Source organism: Cuculus canorus, chromosome 3, assembly GCF_017976375.1.
Source record: "Cuculus canorus isolate bCucCan1 chromosome 3, bCucCan1.pri, whole genome shotgun sequence".
Classification (NCBI taxonomy): Eukaryota; Metazoa; Chordata; class Aves; order Cuculiformes; family Cuculidae; genus Cuculus; species Cuculus canorus.
Window position 1 is genome coordinate 70,141,035 of NC_071403.1, and position 17,917 is coordinate 70,158,951.

At 45.5% G+C, this 17,917-nt stretch overlaps 1 protein-coding gene across 4 annotated transcripts in view; it reads left to right on the forward strand.

The window, feature by feature from the left end:
* Positions 1 to 15,483, forward strand: part of GATA4 (GATA binding protein 4) — a 31,408-nt gene extending 15,925 nt beyond the window's left edge. For 3 of the 4 annotated variants that reach the window (XM_054063172.1, XM_054063171.1, XM_009562564.2), the window contains 5 exons: positions 4,679 to 4,848; positions 7,138 to 7,263; positions 8,776 to 8,863; positions 9,126 to 9,268; positions 10,895 to 15,482. In XM_054063172.1, the coding sequence (XP_053919147.1) occupies positions 4,679 to 4,848; positions 7,138 to 7,263; positions 8,776 to 8,863; positions 9,126 to 9,268; positions 10,895 to 11,077 (710 nt within the window). In that variant the 3' untranslated portion in view covers positions 11,078 to 15,482. Of the gene's footprint in view, positions 1 to 4,678; positions 4,849 to 7,137; positions 7,264 to 8,775; positions 8,864 to 9,125; positions 9,269 to 10,894 lie in introns of all 4 variants that reach the window. The other variant, XM_009562565.2, reaches the window with a different exon arrangement.
* Positions 15,484 to 17,917: the final 2,434 nt, after the last annotated feature.

Sequence of the window (17,917 nt, forward strand, 5' to 3'; positions counted from 1 at the left end):
ACTGGGGCCCAAATGCCCTTCATTCACTTAAGCGCATGAACTAAACCCACATCACCTTTTCTGAGATGGTATCCAGTAGTGCCCAAGAAACCTCCTTTGCAATCATCAAGCATACTTTGAAGCAGGGGAGGATGTTTCTCCTCCAAGTGAAATTTCTTGAGGTCAAGGATCTCCCTCTGCTCTGACTGGGTTCCAGCAATGGTTTTAATGATGTTGCACTATACAGGTGTCATCTTCTGACTCAGCAATGGGTGACGCATGCAAGGGTCGCACCCATTTGATATTGCTTCACGAGAGTTGTAATTAGGGAGAGCCACTCATTGCGTTGGGCCTCCTGGTGCCCTAGGACAAAGTCTGTTCCTACCTCAACTCAATCACCAGTAATTCCTGTTTATTAACGTTCACAAGGATCACCTTTGTACACAGCTGAGAGAGGAAAATCACACAAATGCTATTACTACAGAAGCAGAAGAGGACTTTTTGAAACTTCAGACGGTGAAAATCCCTCAAGAGAGAATCACCAGTCCAAACCCTTGGAAATGGAAAACCACCCAAACCACCAAACAAATAGTGAAGAACATAACTCAAAGAAACACAGATGAAAAAGGGGAAGAAAAGGAGCAGGCCTCAAGACTGCTTTGTACAAGGGTTTTGGATGTCTGATGCCCCATCCCTGGAGGTGTTCAACACCAGGCTGGATGAGGATCTGAGCAACATGATCTAGTGGAAGATGTTCTTGCCCATGGCAGAGGGGTTGGAACTGGATGATCTTTAAGGTCCCTTCTGACTCAAACTACTCTATGATTCTACGATTACAAAACAACAGTGAAAATAATGTGGACAGTGTAACTGAGTGTCACACAAGCTCTTAGGAAATAACAACACTCAATATTTTAATGACAAATCTGATTGTTGTCATAAAATATGAGACTTATAGTTTGCCTGGTTTCAACTCCACATCCTCTATTTATTTCTAAAACCAAAAGTATTCCCATACTTGACATTTCTTCTTATCATACCCATTCTGAGGGGTCTTCTTATTCAAGAGCTTGTCTAAGTCTTAATATTTCTGAGGCACTGTTAGGAATTTTCTCTTTTGTCTTGATTAAAAAGTTTCAGATTTTGATTTTCTGATAGAAAAATCTCCTGAAAATATGATATTTTGTAATTTGTCACCAACACAGACCAAAATGGTCTGCAGTTTTAACTGTTACTTTGGACTACTTCTGTTCTGCTAAATTCTCCCTGGATTATATCAACAACTTTGTACTGAATTATGTTCAAAGAAGAAGGGATTTTCTCACAGGACAAAAATTACTGTGAAAATAATTTGGCTTTTTCTTTGGAAAAATTATAATCAAAAACCTCAACAACTTCTAACAAGAAAAAAATGGTGAAATGTTTTCCTTCCTTTATTTTCTTTTTTTTCAAGGAAATTAATTTCCTGCCCAGCTGTTCCAATCCCTCCTCTTCTCAGAGGAAGTTTATTTGATCTAGATTTTGGCTGTAACTCAATGGTGATTTTAAAGGGGAAAGTGAGGCAGTATGGTTACAGTATCACTGAATCCATCTGTACAACAATCACCCGGAGGGATTCCCATCTTTCCTAAAGCACCAGAATTGCTCATAGGTAACAAGGTCTTCCTAAGATGCTTAGGAGGAGATACTGGATTCTTTCTTTCCTAGCCCCAGAGTCCCTTGGGTACTCTCATTTACTGTGTTCTAGTATCTCTGCATGGGCACACAGTGTAAACTTTTGCCATTTTTAGCCTGGTTTTCTAGGGAGAATTAAGCTCACGTGAATCCTTTTCTTTGTGTCTCTGTTTAGAATCACAGAATCATTAAGGTTGGAAAAGACCTCTAGGATCATCAAGTCCAACCATCAACACAATACCACCATGCCTACTAAACCATGTCCCGAAGTGCCACATCTATATATTTTTTGAACACCTCCAGGGATGTGGAGGCAGCTTGTTCCAGTGCTTCACCACTTTTTCAGTAAAGATATTTTTCCTGTCATCCAATCTAAACCTCCCCTGTGCAACTTGAGACTATTTCCTCTTGTCCTATCACTTGTTACTTGGGAGAAGAGACCAGCACTCACCTTACTACAACATCCTTTTAGGTAGTTGTAGAGAGCAATAAAGTATCCCCTCAGTCTCCTCTTCTCTAGGATAAACAGCCATGGTACTCTCAGCTGCTACTCATAAGACTTGTGCTCCAGATCACCCACCAAGCTCATTGTCCTCCTCTGGACATGCCACATCAGTTTGGTATCTTTCTTTTATTGAGGGGCCCGAAACTGAACGCAGTCTCAAGGTGTGGCCTCACCAGCAGCGAATACAGGGGCACTATCACTTCCCTGCTCCTGTTGGCCACATCACTTTTGATACAAGCAAGTTTAATGGTCCCACATTAGTAATTTTTTGATCCTTTGGCTGTTTCATGGTTATGTAGTTTCCTACAGATTTTCCAAAAACAGTCTGGAGAAAAGAAAAAATAAGGCTGGCATTTGAACATAACCCTTATTAGATATCAGAGAATCCACATGGGATTGAGACACAGGTTGGCAAGGAGCCAAACGCTTTTTGGTTTGCTGTTTGGGGAACTATTATCTTGGTAGAAAGCTGAGTTACTCCTATAACAAGCAGGTGGACAAGCACAAAAGCAAGATGCACAATAACATTTTAAGAGCTAATGTTATGCTGGTCTGTAATACCTGATGGTCCTGATGCAAACCTCTTGCCATCCTCCAAATGCCTCCTGTGCACTGTAGTTTGTTGGGATTCTTTTGGGCAGCCTAGTTTGTTCCCAGCCTATGCTAAGCAACGGAGCCATTTGGTGTCTTTTGTCATTCTCTTCTTCTTCCCAGTCATGTTGCCATCTAGCGTTCCCTTTTTGGTTCTCACAACAGAACGTATCCACATGTAGGAACAAATGGTTTTGCAACAGAATAAATACATTCCCAAGGTGAACTCAATAGGTGATACTCTCCAGGTGGGATCAGTGTCAGAAACACCCATTTTCAAGGTCCATACCAGCTGGATGAAGCTATATTTACATCTCAGCAAGGCCTATAGCTGGTGCTTATATATTATTAAGCAAAGTTCTAGACTTCTCAAGTGCATTGAGATGATTCTGCAGAGGCGATTCTGCCCCTCTACTCTGCTCTCGTGAGACCTCACCTGGACTCCTACATTCAGTTCTGGAGTCCTCAGCGCAGGAAGGACATGGATCTGTTTGAGTGAGTCCAGAAGAGGCCACAAAGGTGAGGTGAGGGCTGGAGCATCTCCCCTATGAGGACAGGCTGAGGGAGTTGGGGTTATTCAGCCTACAGAAGAGAAGGCTTGAGGAAGACCTTAGAGCAGCCTTCCTGTACTTAAAGGGGCCTACAGGAAAGTTGGGGAGGGGCTCTTGATCAGGGTGTGCAGGGACAGGATGAGGGGGGAATTGTTTTAAGCCGAAAGAGGGGGCGATTTAGATAGATATTAGGAAGACTTTTTTTTCCTGCCAGGGGGTTGAGGCACTGGAACAGGTTGCCCAGAGAAGTAGTGGCTGCCCCATCCCTGAAGTTGTTCAAGACCAAGATGGGTGAAGCTTTGAGCAACCTGATCCATTGGAAGTTGTCCCTGCTGTGGCAGGGGTGTTGGAACTGAATAGGCTTTAAGGTCCCTTCTATGATTCTATGATTGCATCCAAGGGTGAGCTGACCTGTGTCTTTCCAAACAATGATGCAGTCAATGTGTGTGGTGTTGACCTCTGCACCTGCTTGCAGGTGATATGGACCCGCCATAGCCTGAGCGACTGGACTGGACTGGCCCAGCCCAGGGCAGGTACCTCATGCTCACATCACAGCCAGATTCTGGTGGAGGGGAAATCAGGAATGTGGTGGATGAATGCACCAAGCCCTGGAGTGCCACCAAGCATAGTTGAGATTTACATCAAAGACTGTGTCTCTTCGCACCTGTGAATGCCAAATGATGTCTGTTAGCCGACAGCCTGAGCTAGGGTTGTACATATGGATTCTTGCAGTTCAGGAGATGCTTCTTGCGTAAAGAATAGGGTGAAGGCATGTGAACATCTTTCCCCCTTAGCTCTCTGCAGCCATTCCTCTCCGCAGAGGGGCTGGGATGGTCCTTGCATGGGCTGGGTGAGGAGATAAGTCCTAGAGGCTAGCGGGCATACAGGCATGGATTTCCCTCCCCACATTTGCTTGAGCCCCATCGAGAGACTGGCAGCTGTTTGATCTCTGGGCAATTCTGCTTTATGGGTCTGGGCTTGCGTTTGTGGTTGCAGACAATTCCTCTTGATTGTAAATATGGCTGTTTGCCTGTCCCAATCTGTTTGCCCTGGCTATGTCCAATCGTGAAAATCGGATAACGTCAGAGCAGAAGGGAAGGTTTCTATTTCTGTCTCCTTGTATCTGTGTCCCAGCACATCCCTGCTGCCACAGGAGTCCTGCAGCCAACACTGTATGGCAGGGAAGGGATTCCTCTGCCCAATAATCCCAGGGGCTTCCTTGAGAAAGAAAAAGCCGTTTCTTGCGCCCTACACGATCAGAATGTTTGTGTTTTCTTGAAATGTCTCTTCTGGGCTCAAATAGTGAGAACCAGACCAGAAATTACATGCACGGCTGCCTAATTAACCAAGCCTTTTCCCTTCTCTCCCATCATGGCAGCAGAATTTTTTGATGATTATTCAGAAGGGCGAGAATGTGTCAACTGTGGGGCCATGTCCACCCCGCTCTGGAGGAGAGATGGCACAGGGCACTACCTCTGCAACGCCTGCGGGCTCTACCACAAGATGAATGGCATCAACCGGCCCTTGTTCAAACCTCAGAGGAGGCTGGTAAGTCGTCACACAATGCATGTGGGGCAAGGCTGTGTGTGAGTATGAGGCAAAAAGACCTTGGCCAGGTGGCCTTGGCCAGGTGGAGGTGCCAGCTGTGTTTCAACTCCTTGGGTCCCCCATCTTCCCAATCCAGGTGGTTTTGGTCCAGATTTCCAAAATAAGCCAGATTGTTTTATGACTGGGACACTCCAAGACTTTGTACTGTCCAGACCAGTTCTGCAGACATCTAGGCCAGGCAGTGGAAGAGGCTGCAGGACACAGGGGCCACGGTGTTGGTTTAGCAAAAGCCATTCTTTGCTTTAGTATCCCTGTAGGCATATTAGGATGAATGGAAACCCTTTCCAGCAATACAACACCACCAGTCCGTCTTATCTTACCCTCAGGGTCCTTATTTTCCAGTCATTTCATGGTGACTGAAAAGCCACCTTTTCTGGATACCCTGATCCCAACTCCTTTGGGTGAGCTGAAGCAGAGTTTGTGGTGTAGGTCAGGGCATCCCAAAACCTGTGGGGTCAGGATGAGGTATGCATGAGGAACCTAGGGGATGGGAACATCTTGGTGTTGATATCCTGCCTGTCCCTGCCCATTTTGGTGATGGGTTTGGGAAGGTCTCTGTAGTCTGAACGCCAGGGACACTGGACCATCATTACCCCAGGCAGCAAAAAGACAGGAAGCCATCCCTCAAGGCCGTATTTCCTCACTCCTTGTCTTCCATGAGGCTTCATCCTCAGCCTGCTCTTCACATTGCTCACACCTGTCTGTGCTCAAATTCAGCCACAAGTGTCAAAAATGACACTGGCAGCTTCAGTGGTGCCACCAGCCACAGCCACCCAGCGCCCTCTTGTGAGAATCTCTTCTCAGACATCGCACTGACTGAGCCAGGTGTTTTCTGCACCCTGGCATCCAGGCCCTCGCCTTGTTTTGTTTATTGGTCCACATGATATCCTTGGGCACATCCTTGTGATCAGCAGTGACCTGTCGGGTACCAGGGTCCTTTGGGGTAAGCATCAATGCGTGCTTTTAACTTTGCACAGCCCTGGGGGATGGATTGGAAGTCCCTATGAGAAATATAAATGCAGGAGCTGTGCAAATCTCTGTAATCTTTGCTACCACTTGGCTGGGCAGTTGGCAATCTGGAAATCTTACCAAAATGGCCAAATTCCTGCTTTTTCTTCTGGAAGAGAATTTCCGTGAAGAAAAGGAAGGTATGTCTAGGTATGCAAAGCAGTGATGTGGTCAGAGCAATGACAATTGGTCCACCTGAATAAACATACCCAGTATAAGTGACTGAGTTCAATCTGTCACCGTGTAACCCCTTTTCTTGAAGACTGAGATATGCCAGAAAGCCCTGCAAGGGAAGATCTTTGGCTTTGCTGCAAGCCCTCTTTTAAGCCCAGTCCCAAGTTTATCAGCAAGCAATGAGGGAATTCGCCTGCAGTCCATCCAGACTTTATCCTCAGCCTCTTAAGAACCTGAGCTTTGAAGGATGCTGGAAAGAGTCAGGCAAGGCATGGAGGATGTAGCTTTGAATACCCCCAATGCCTATGCTGCTTCCAAGTCCAAACCTGGCATTTGATATTGTTTCAAGACCATTGTCTTCATCTTGTGGCCTTTTGAGCCTGGCTAAACCAGTTCACCCAGAAAGGGAACTTCAAAAGGCCCTGCACAGCTTCATCAGTGTGGATTCCTATTAATTATCCCTCTTTATCTTTAGGATGATGATCCTGCTGGAAACACTGTTTTTCCTATATCCCCATCAATCCACATGAGCAACATCACGCAAACTCAGCAAGGAGTATGTAATATTCATGGCATTGATAATGTCTTCTTGGGATATGCCATGAGGCTTGGAAGGTGAAGGCCTTGGGAGCCTGAAAGGGCAGGATGGTCTGAGATCCAGACACCTTAGTCTTGATGCGTGCATGTGTGTTGCATCTCTATGCTGCTACTAAACCCACTGGAGATCTAGGTCTTTGTTCAGGTGGTGTCTCTGGCACCAGCCAGAGACAGAGATGCCCCAGAGACAGCTGAGATGTCTGCATAGCATTGGCAGGCAGAAGGCAGTGGAAAGGCAGTGGAGTAGGTGCTAAAAGGCAAAAGCGGAAAGAAAAGGCAGTTGTTATCCACTGTACCAAGGCAAGAAGTGAAAAAGGCAGAGAAATTAGAAGGGAGGCAAAAGGAAAGGAAAACCTGAGACATGCTGGAGTGAGCTTGTTGGGATATGGGATGCTGCCAGTGGTAGCAGTGGAGGGCTGATGCGTTTTCTTCCTCTGCATTTTCTCGCAGTCAGCTTCACGTCGCGTTGGCCTCTCTTGTGCTAACTGCCACACGACAACAACCACGCTCTGGCGCAGAAATGCTGAGGGAGAGCCCGTCTGTAATGCCTGTGGACTCTACATGAAGCTCCATGGGGTAACTACTTCATTGATCTTCACTCTCTATGGGGAGGGTATTGATAGCACCAAGCTGGGTATTGGCTTCATTGCACAACTTTGTGCACTCTTGGACCTGTTTTTCCTGCTGTTTCCCTGGGCTTTAGTTGTCCCCAACACTACATCATGTTTATACTAGTAAGGGGTGATGGATGCAGGGCACTTCTCACATACCGATTAGCTACTCTCCATCAAAGTCTTTAAAACCCAGTAAAACTAGATCTGGATTCTTCCCACCCAAAAGCATGCATTTTAGTGAAAAAACCTGAGTCAGAAGCAAAAAGGGATGTCAGATCCCAACTAAGACTTAGTGGTAGACTTGACAACAAACTGATAGATGACTACTCTGGCATGAGTGTCCAGTCTCTTCCGGTCAGTGGGAGCTCCATGTATATATCTCATGCCTGATGTATTTCAAAGTGTCCTGTTGGAGCCTAAGGCATATCAGGACTTCAAGATGAAAATCTCCAATCCTTCTCCCACCAGTCAGTGGCAATGGGACCACCTCCGTGGCAAAGACAGAAGTCCCCAACATCATGGCAACTGCCTAGAAGCAAACCCCAGTCCCACTTCTGCCTAAGGTTTTTATACACATGCATGCTCTCAATTATGTCCAGTGCTTCAGAGTGGATGGAAGATCCTTCATGAGGCAGATCAAAGCAGAAAGACAAGGTGCATGAGGGGAAGCCTTACCTAACCCAACAATTCTTCCTAGAAATGCTAGTGTGTTTATGATTGTGAGAGTGAATACCTCAGTGAGATCCATTCCTAATGGAGATCTCCCCATGCAGGCTTGATACCTATCCAGAAAGCAAGTATTAGCCAGAAAGATGTCTCCTGCTCTGAATTAAACAGGAAAGTAAATCAGATGAGCAGTTGTTGCCTTCTGGCCTTAAAACACTCAATATCTATGGTGTGAAAAGCCTATCTATTCCCATTTGGATGCATATCTTGTACCTTTGACAGATCTCTTCACACAGCAGTGCTGACCAGTGAATTTGGGTTCCATCTCGTTGCTTTTAATTACGTCAGCTGAGTTTCATTGAGTTACAAGGCAGAGCTGGAATCATAGAATGGTTTGAGTTGGAAGAGACCTTAAAGATCATCCAGTTCCAACCCCTCTGCCATGGGAAACCTTCCACGATCAGGTTGCTCAAAGACCCATCCAGCCTGACCTCTAACACTTTCAGGGATGGGGCTTCCATGACTTCTCTGGGCAACCTTTTCCAGTGCCTTACCACGTTCACAGGAAAAAAATTCTTCCTAATATCTCATCTAAATTTCCACTCTTTCAGCTTAAAGCTGTTCCCCCTTGTCCCATCCCTGCACTCCCAGATAAAGAGCACCTCCTCAGCTTTCCTGTAGGCCCCCTTGAAGTACTGGAAGGCTGCTCTAAGGTCTCTGCAGAGCCTTCTTTTCTCTAGGCTAATGTTCTCCTAAATGACCAAATGGACATACCAAAACCAATGTGCATTTATGTTTGGGTCTAAAGGTGCCAAGGCCTTTAGCAATGAGAAAAGAGGGCATTCAGACGAGGAAGCGCAAGCCAAAGAACCTTAACAAGACAAAGACACCAGCAGGTAAGTGTTTAATGGGGGAGTTTCGTGTATGTGCATATATGTCTGCATGCTTATGTTTCTGATCATTAGGTCCGGTGAGTCAGATACCCAACCACAAAATGAGTTGATGGTTCAAAAATACAGGCTGTCTGAATGACTTTCAGCAGTAAAAACGCCTTTCTATTTATTTATTTTTTTTTTAATCTACATTAACTTTTTGTGGGAGGGTGCAGCAATGAAGTGTCTTTGAGAAGAAGCTGGTTTACTGTCTGCTTTCTCACAGGTCCATCGAGCACCGAGAGTCTTACTCCGACCACCAGCTCCACCAGCAGCAGCAGCAGTGCCACGACCACTGAAGAAATGCGCCCCATAAAAACAGAACCTGGGCTCTCATCTCATTATGGGCACCATAGCCCAATTTCTCAGGTATAGGGGGGAGATGCTGGCAGTGGGACAAAGATGGGAACTAGGACAGTAGATGTGGTGAGAACATCCTCAAAACCTCTGTGGGAAAAAGCTGCCTCTTTTCAACCCAGGGATCTAGGAGTTCACAGTAAGAGATCTGTCCTCTGGGACAGGGTATAGGATATTCTTGTCACCATGTCTACAGCACAATATAGCTTTTTAATGACACGTAGCTGTTCTGAACAGACAACAAGAATCATAGAATCATAGAGTGATCTGAATTGGAAGGGACTTTAAAGATCATCCAGTTCCAATCCCTCTGCCATGGGGAGGGACACCTTCCACTGGATCATGTTGCTTGAAGACCCATCCAACCTAGCCTTGAACACCTCCAGGGATAGGGCATCCACGACTTTCCTGGGCAAACTGTGCCAGTGCTTCACCACCCTCATGGTAAAAAATTTCTTCCTAATAACTAATCTAATTCTCCCTTCTTTCAGCTTAAAACCATTACCTCTTGCCCTATCTCTGCACTTCCCCAAAAAGAGCCCTCCCCCAGCTTCCTGTAGGGCCCTTTAAAGTACTGGAAGGCTACTTTAAGCCTTCCTGCCCAGAGCCTTCTATTCTCTAGGTTGAACAAACCAAACTCTCTCAGCCTGTCCTCATACAGGAGGTGCTCCAGCCATCTGATCATGATCACCTCCACAGCCACTCCTCTGGACTGGCTCTAACAGGTCCATATCTTTCCTGTGCTGTAGCACAGAGGAAGTAGCAGCCTTTTTAAAAGATTAAATTCCTTCTAGCTAGGCAACTATATAGATCTGGTAGCAGGAAAATGCCCATTCCTTTTGTATGACTTGATTTGATTTGTCTTGAGCGGTTAAAATTTTGCAATATTACTGTAATTTGTCTGCACGAGCTGGCTGTTTGTTGAGCAATATGAGAACTGCAGTGCGAAAATACACTCACACAGCCCAAATCTAACCGAGTTAGGTGCCCCCGAACGTAAGAGCACAGCAGCATGACGGCAGAGCTGCGAGGTAAAGTGGTGTGCTCTATGCTATATCCACCACTAGATGTCTTGGCACCAGCAGTGCATCCACACAAGGTGCTATCCTGCTAACACCTGGATCTGGAAGCTGAGTTGTGTGAATGTCTGCAGGTGTAATAACTGTGCCTTCGTTCAGGTTCCCCATAGCACAGCACGACTAAGAGATGGCGGCATCCGATAGTTGCTCTCCTTTTGGAGTCATAGAGGGAACTCCAGTTTTCTCCCTAGAGAAAATATACATAATTGAGTGTTGTGCTGGACTTATCCTGCACCTGCAGCACTGTTAATGTGTCCTGCAATGTACAGGAGGCCATTTGAAAGCTAGCACAGCCCGAGGTTAATGAAATCCCAAGCCTTGGGGGGTAAAATGATAATTTCTGACATTTAGAAGAGAACAAGATGCCCTGTATGCAGTAAAAAGAAAGGGTCTGGAACAAGAAGAAGAGTCCATCTGAAATACCATGCATTTGCTGCAATCTGGAGTTCTACAGCAAATCCACAGACATGTTATTACAGTTGCATCAGTCCCTGTAAAGGGATTCATAAGGTCCTCTATGGTTTAAAGCTTTGTTCACAGGAATTTCCTTTCTCCACAGGCATTCTCAGTCTCTGCCATGTCTGGACATGGATCATCTATTCACCCTGCGATTTCAGCTCTGAAGCTTTCTCCACAGGCTTACCAGTCAGCTATCAGCCAGTCTCCACAAACCAGCTCCAAACAGGACTCCTGGAATAGCCTGGTGTTAGCTGAAAACCATGGGGACATCATAACTGCATAAGTTGGTCTTCCACCCATGGACTTCAGGTCAATCCACTTGAGAGATGAAGAAGATGCCACATAATCATCAAGTCAATGTTGTTTCCCACCTCCCTTGCTCTCCTGCCTTCTCTCCCCTTGTGAGATATTCCAGCAAAGAAGTAGAGAGGACTTATCTGAGGTGTAGGAGAGCTCTTATGAAATGAACAGAGAAGACTCAAATCTTAAAGTAACTAACAGACTTGAAGCCCTTTCCCCCTGCTTTCAATGAGCCTCTCCTTATTTGATTGTCACCATCTTCTATGAAATAGCTGGAAACACAAATATGGACACAGTTCTTCAGTTTCATTTATTTAAAAACATCTGGCATTTAAGACTTAGACAATAGTGGAGCAGAGACAATTTTTTTTCTTCTGTCACCATCCATTCTTTTTCTGACCAGAAGAAAATGCCATCATCTTCTCACTACCCAAATGCAGTGATCTTCCACCAAGAAGCCAGATTCCAAGATCTTCCAGTTCTGGAACTGGAGCCAGTTCCAGAATAGTTTGTTGAACAGACTTCACTAGGCATGCTGTGGTGGCTTTAGTGGATTTGATATGATCTTGATGTGACCTGATGATAAGGCAGAGAAAAAATGAGCCCATCCCACGCACAAATCCCTGGCTCACACATCTAGAGCATTGCCTTCATTTTCCTAGATGGTCAGAAAACCTAATGAATGTCCGTATTTAATAGTAACTCCTTTCCTATTTATCTTTGCAAAATCATGGGACTGTGTTTCCAAAAGATTGTTGGCTGAGCCTGGAGAATGTCTATCCAAAGCCAAAGAGTGATTTTGGAAGAAGGAACCTTCTGGAAGCAGGCAGAGGAGACCCACTTTGGTCATCAAATCCTGGGGAAAATTGCTGGGCTTTTCCCTTACGGATCGCTACAAGCCAGGCTTAGAGATTATCCAAGAGCACAGCAAGTGTTGTGCCATTGCTTTTAAGACAGTTAATTTAACTATTTTGCATACTTTTGATGTCGTTGATGAAATCCGATTGTCATTTATTTCTGGCTGTTCTGTGAGTGCCCACTTTCCCCCCAACAGCTGCCTCACAACCACTTAACTCATCTAAGGCTTTAGCATTTCACCTTTTGCAACAAGCAAAGGCTTCAGCCCCTAATGGAAGTAGGCAGGGGCCATTTTCTTTCCCAAGCATGTGCACAGACTTGCTTGCCTGCAAGAGAAGCGTAACTCCATTCATGCATGAGTATTAAAAAACTTGTGTTTTTTTTTTTTCTTGCCCATAAGGCTCTCAGTAACTAGGGAATCCTAGCAAACAGAGTTGGAAGAGATGCTGAGAGCTCACTGACTCATTCCCTTTTCCCAAAGGGATCAATTCTACCTAACCTCGCCCTGCTGGTCTTTCCTCTAGCACGTGCTTAACAAACTCCAGCACCACAGATGCCACAGCTCTGCTGTGCAGACTAAGTGCTTCACCAGATGCTTGTCATGACCTCACCAACATTTCCAAGGAGGGACAGCATTGCTGGTCCAGACAGAGAAGTTCACAGATACCTCATCCTACAAGACTCTCCACTCTTGTTTCTGTCCACTCCCAAACTCTGTTACTCCTCTTGCCTTCCCAGCTTCTTTCTTTTCTCTCTGCATCTAGAACTTGAGCATGGAACTACCAAGTAAAAATGTAGAAGAGGGATTGTGCATCCCTCCCATATGTGCCATCCTCTGTCTCCCACTGTTAAACATCTCCACAAAGAGTGTTTCCACTCAAACAGCAAGATACAAGGCTTCACGAAGAGGAAAGCCACATACATGTTTGAAGCAGAAGAATGGCATTGTATTGTCTTTCCTTGAACTCAACATTTTCCTCCTGATTGTAGAAAAGCTTCTTTAAGGAGAAGGATTCAATTGGACTGGTTGTGTAAAGACTGTGACTGGAGCCGTGCTAGAGACTTGGACCCTTCTACATTCCCTGTGCTCTGTGTAACACAGATTTACAGGGTTTTGGAGGGCTGACAGAGCCTTTGCACTCCCTGGAGAAAAGCACCATGGCAGTGATGCCATGGGAATGGTTGGATGGTGTTTGCACTGGAGTTTCTACTCTGTCTTACTGAGCTAATGAAGGGTCTGGCCTCATTAGTTTTAATTACAGACAAGGCAAAGGCATTCATGAAACATGAATAAAAATAAAGGGAATTCTGTGATTCTGCTCAGGCCTGGTAGGCTGCAGAGGAGAGGCCAGAAACAGCATCTAAAAATATGAATTTCGGATGAAAACACAAAAGTGTTTCTCCCTGAGCATGTGGGTCTTCAGCCAGCCTCCTCCTTGAACTGTATTCCTTTGTAAATGGCAGTTGATCTCTCTTGGGACCGGGCTGTGAATTCCTGTCTGTAAGAGAGAAGCATGCACCACAAAGATGCCACTTAGCTAATACACACACTTGAGATACCTGGAACTACCCTGGACAACCTTAGAGGCAAAGGAGCAGTTGGCTTCCTGGAGAGGAGCTAAAGTTCAGACCAACCTCATGCCATATTTCTTTTCCCATACGGATGCTCCCAGAGGCTGTGTCTACCTTGCCTTATTACTGTGCTCTTCCTCCTGCCCTCAAAGCTAAACCCCCTGATTGAATTTTTTTCCTGCCCTTAAAAGACTCTCTGAGGTGCCATAAAGGAGGCTGCTTGCAATGCAAGAGGGGAAAAGCCCTGCAGGACATAAGCCTGCCTTATTCACCTTCAAGTTATCTAAATGACCATGTCAGAGGTTTCTTAACTGGCTCTCAGCCTTCCTCAAAGACTTAAAAATACTTCTTGAAACTCAATGAGGAGCATTTATAAGGACCCTGATAACATAACAAGACATTTGCATTAAGGAAGTGAGGCTCTGGGAGCTTTGAGAACATTGGCTATCTTTAGTGGTAGGAATTAGCTCTTTTGTCCCCCTGTTTACACCACAAGCAGTAGAAGCCCAGATGCACCCAGTTCTGTTGTTCTTTTCAATCACCCCAAACTGTAGTAGAGCTCCAGGAGCATTTGCCATATTCTGGCCAACACTGATATGAAGACGGTGAGAGGGTGACCTCAGATGGAGCACCATCATGCTAAGTGCTGTACAAACGCATCATAGAATTACAGAGTAATTTAAATCAGAAGGGAGTAGATAAGGTTTCTCAGGGCTCTATTCAGTCACGTGTTGAATATCCTCAAGAATGGAAATCCTACAACCTTCCTGGGTTCTCGTTCCATCCTCATAGTGGAAATGTTTTTCCACATAAACCTTAGATTTTAATGCAAGGCAAAATCATTAACAATTAATTGCTCACACTTGGGTACTCGCAAGCAATGAGTCATTGTAGGAGACTGAATGCTGTCTCCAAACCCAGAAATAACACAGAGCCCCTTCGTAGAAGTAGGCGCTGAGATGGCCAACACAGGATGGCAAACACCAGAAGTGACATCAACAGGATGAGAGCATAACAGCGCTACCAGTTTCAGGACACTCAGCTTATTCTAGCAGGAGGAGCAACTTACAAAATTCTGCATTCCATCTGAGCTCTACTTTCCTTCCCATGATGGGGGAGGCATTTAAAGCCTCCTTTGGTAATTAAATTAGATAAAATTATTAGAGGTCCATTGAGACATGATAATTATTGCTGCTATTATTGCTGGAGAACCTAGTGAGGCCCATATCAGGCCAGTTCCTACACAAACACAGGTCTGAGAATATCCCTGCCCTGAGCAGTAAGAGGGAAGGGCCAGCGCCAAAAAACACTTAAGCATGTATATAAATATGTTTGCAGAACTTGTTCCCTTAGAGGTCATCATTAGTCACGCATGCAAATTTTGACGTCAAAGGGTTTGTAGGTCAAAAGGTTAGGTTGTTCCAAGCCAGATCTTTGCAACGGCTCAGCAGTCACCAGAGTGAGGTGGGCAGATGAGAACCAGGATGTTTCTACCAGAGAGGTAGAAAGTCATTTAACCATTTCTAAATGTCTTTCCTCTTTACGAAAGTGCAATATCTTGAATCATTTCAGTTATTCTTTTGTAAGTTGATCAGAAGAGATACACATTTCACCACAATCTTATGGGCTGTGTGGAGAGAGTGCAATCAGGAGGAGCTCAGGAATATTCTAAGGGAGCTTTAAAACCAATCAACAACTCTTAATATAGCATTGAAGCTGTGACTATGTCAGGGGTGGTGTTTTGTATTGATTATTTTTCTCCCCGTGTATAAAGTCTGAAGCTTCCCAGATCATCTGGGAATGTCCCATGGAGACAAACACTTCTTTGTAAGCGGGAGAGGGAAACCAACCAACTGAACAAGCTGTAATTATTTAAAGATGTAAAAAAATATATATTATGAAGTAGTATGGCTACCAATCCACGTAACTTCTACACTTTTAGAACTAATGGAAATAAAACAATTATAATAAAACCAGAAGGCTGCTGCTTGATTCTGACTACCCTCATGGGCTTCTTGGAGGGGGCTGGGGTTAAATGATCACATATGAAAGGCACCTGGAGAAGCAATGGTGCAATGAGCTTCATAGGAACGCTCATAATGACAATTAGAGAGTCATTTAAGTCAGAAGGGAGTAGATATGGTTTCTGAGTGCTCTGTTCAGTCAAGTGTATTTCCAAGGATAGAAATCCTATAGCCTCCCTGGATTCCTGTTCTGGTGTTTTGCCACCCTCATGGTGGAAATGTTTTTAGATACCGAGAGGTAAAATCATTGGTAAATTAGTTGCTCAGGCTGGGGTCTTCTGAACAATGAGTCAATGCAGGAGAGTAAATGTTGCCCGTAAGCCACACTGAGCCCCTCTTGTAGATAGGAACTGGGATGGCCAACAGAGGATGAGAAATACCACAAGTGACAGACCCAGCAATGGAACAAGTCAGGGCCAGGCTGGATGAGGCTTTGAGCAAACTGAGCCAATAGAAGGTGTCCTTGCCTACGGCAGGGGGATTGAAACTGGATAATCTTTAAGATTCCTTCCAACCTGAGCCACTCTATGATTCTATTATGTTAATACAAACGAGAAAAAGCACCCAGTATGTCTTCCATGCAGCAGAAAATGCAGAGAGGGGCACAGCAGAGAGGAGCAAAGCTCCTCAGGGTATTTTAATACCATTGTGACATACCTGTTTTGGTCTGCTCACTAACATGGTTTTGCGTAGTAGTCTGTTGTTCAGCCTAAACGCTCCCAGTTGAACTCAGAGACCCCACTCTTAAGCTAAAATCACGTTGCCAGCAAGGGCTCTGCTTCTGCACATCATAGAGGTGGCTGAGCGCAGCCCTCCCACAAGCACCCACATTTCCTCTCAGGGTACCTAGATTTCTTCCTAACCCATCCAGTCCCTGGACACTGGTGCAATTGGTGAGGTGACCACTTGAAACCCCACCCCTTCTTCCCCTATCGGCCAGTTGGGGAACTCCCATGCTATTTGAGGGGAGGGTCCTTCGTCCCTGTAACAGTGGGTGGGTGGAAGGGCTTGGGTGGAGAAGGTGATAAGTTGGTTACAGAAAGGGTGGAGCTGCTGCAGGGGGTGCTTTAAAAGGACTGAGGCAGAAGGGGGGGAAATTGAGTAGGGGGAGAAGTCTGTGTTAAGTGGTGGTTCCCCTTCAGCAGGGTGTGTGGCTGTATTCCCTGTGTCAGGTGAGCTGGGTTGGGGTGGATAAACCTGATAGCCTTGCCTTTGTTGTGTGTGCTCTGGTGTGAGTGCCTGACTTCTCTCTGAGCATAAAGCCTGGAAATGAGTCCATATATAGGGAGAATTTCTTCTGGAGGCCTGACTCCTTGCTCTAGACCCGTAGTGGTACCAGCTGAGGTGGCTTGCTGGAAGAAGTTCTGGGGTGCAGTGCTAATGCTGTTGGGAAGATGGGCGTCATCCTGCAGAGAGCAGGGCCTTGTTATTCTCCTATTCCTTCTTGGAAGAGGCGGCATTTTGGAAGAGACTAAAGTTGATCTGGAGTAAAAAGGTGAAATAGGAAGGTCCATGGAGAGAAGGATGAGACAAGAAACAGCAGGTGCTTGATCTCATGATGTCCTGGGAGAAAAAACAGGCTCTCCTTTTGAAGAGGAGCATTACTCTGCTGCCCAGGGTGGCTACAGCTAGGGGAGTGTGTGCATTAAAACCTTAAAGTGCTCAGCACTTGTAGTTTCTCAGAAGGACTGGCTGTGAACTGCATCAGCAGCAATTGCAGCTGTGCAGCTCTGCAGGTGATGAGCTTCCCTGGGCTGTGTGAGCTGCCCTGGGACTTGTTCTGTGCTACCTGAGGTGAAGGTAGTGCCTGGATAGTCAGGAGGAAGACTGAAAGGGCCTGAGGCTTGGGCAGACCCCTTGGAAGATCTGTGTCCAGTGGCTAAATGCTGCTCTGAGGCATCCAGATTGCTGATGATCCCTTTGGGAGCAGGAGCATCTCTTTAGCTGCCTCTTGATCTGCAACTAAAGTCTGAACACAATATGCAGCTTTTTGGGGTGAAACTGTAGCAGGCCTTTGAAAAATTATCCCATGCCCTAGGAGATAAAGCTCAGGAATAAAGCACAGTCTTTTATTCCTGGTAGAGCTAGTTTGTATGACCAAGTAATATCTTTAATGTGATGTCTTGTATCCAGGTAATGTTCCCTGATGTGTTTTCCTCTTGAGCTCTCCCAAATGGGGTTTGGTTTGTGCTGCAGCTCTTGAAGGCCTTTGCAGCCATGCTGCCTTGCATATCTCTGTTACGGGTATATCCATAGCTCCATGGAGGTGGCTGCTGACTTAAATGCTTCTTCTGAGTTAAGTGCTTCAGTGGACAAGGATGTCCCCTTGCTTTGGCGCAGCAGCACATGGCACTAAAGGCTTTGGTTTC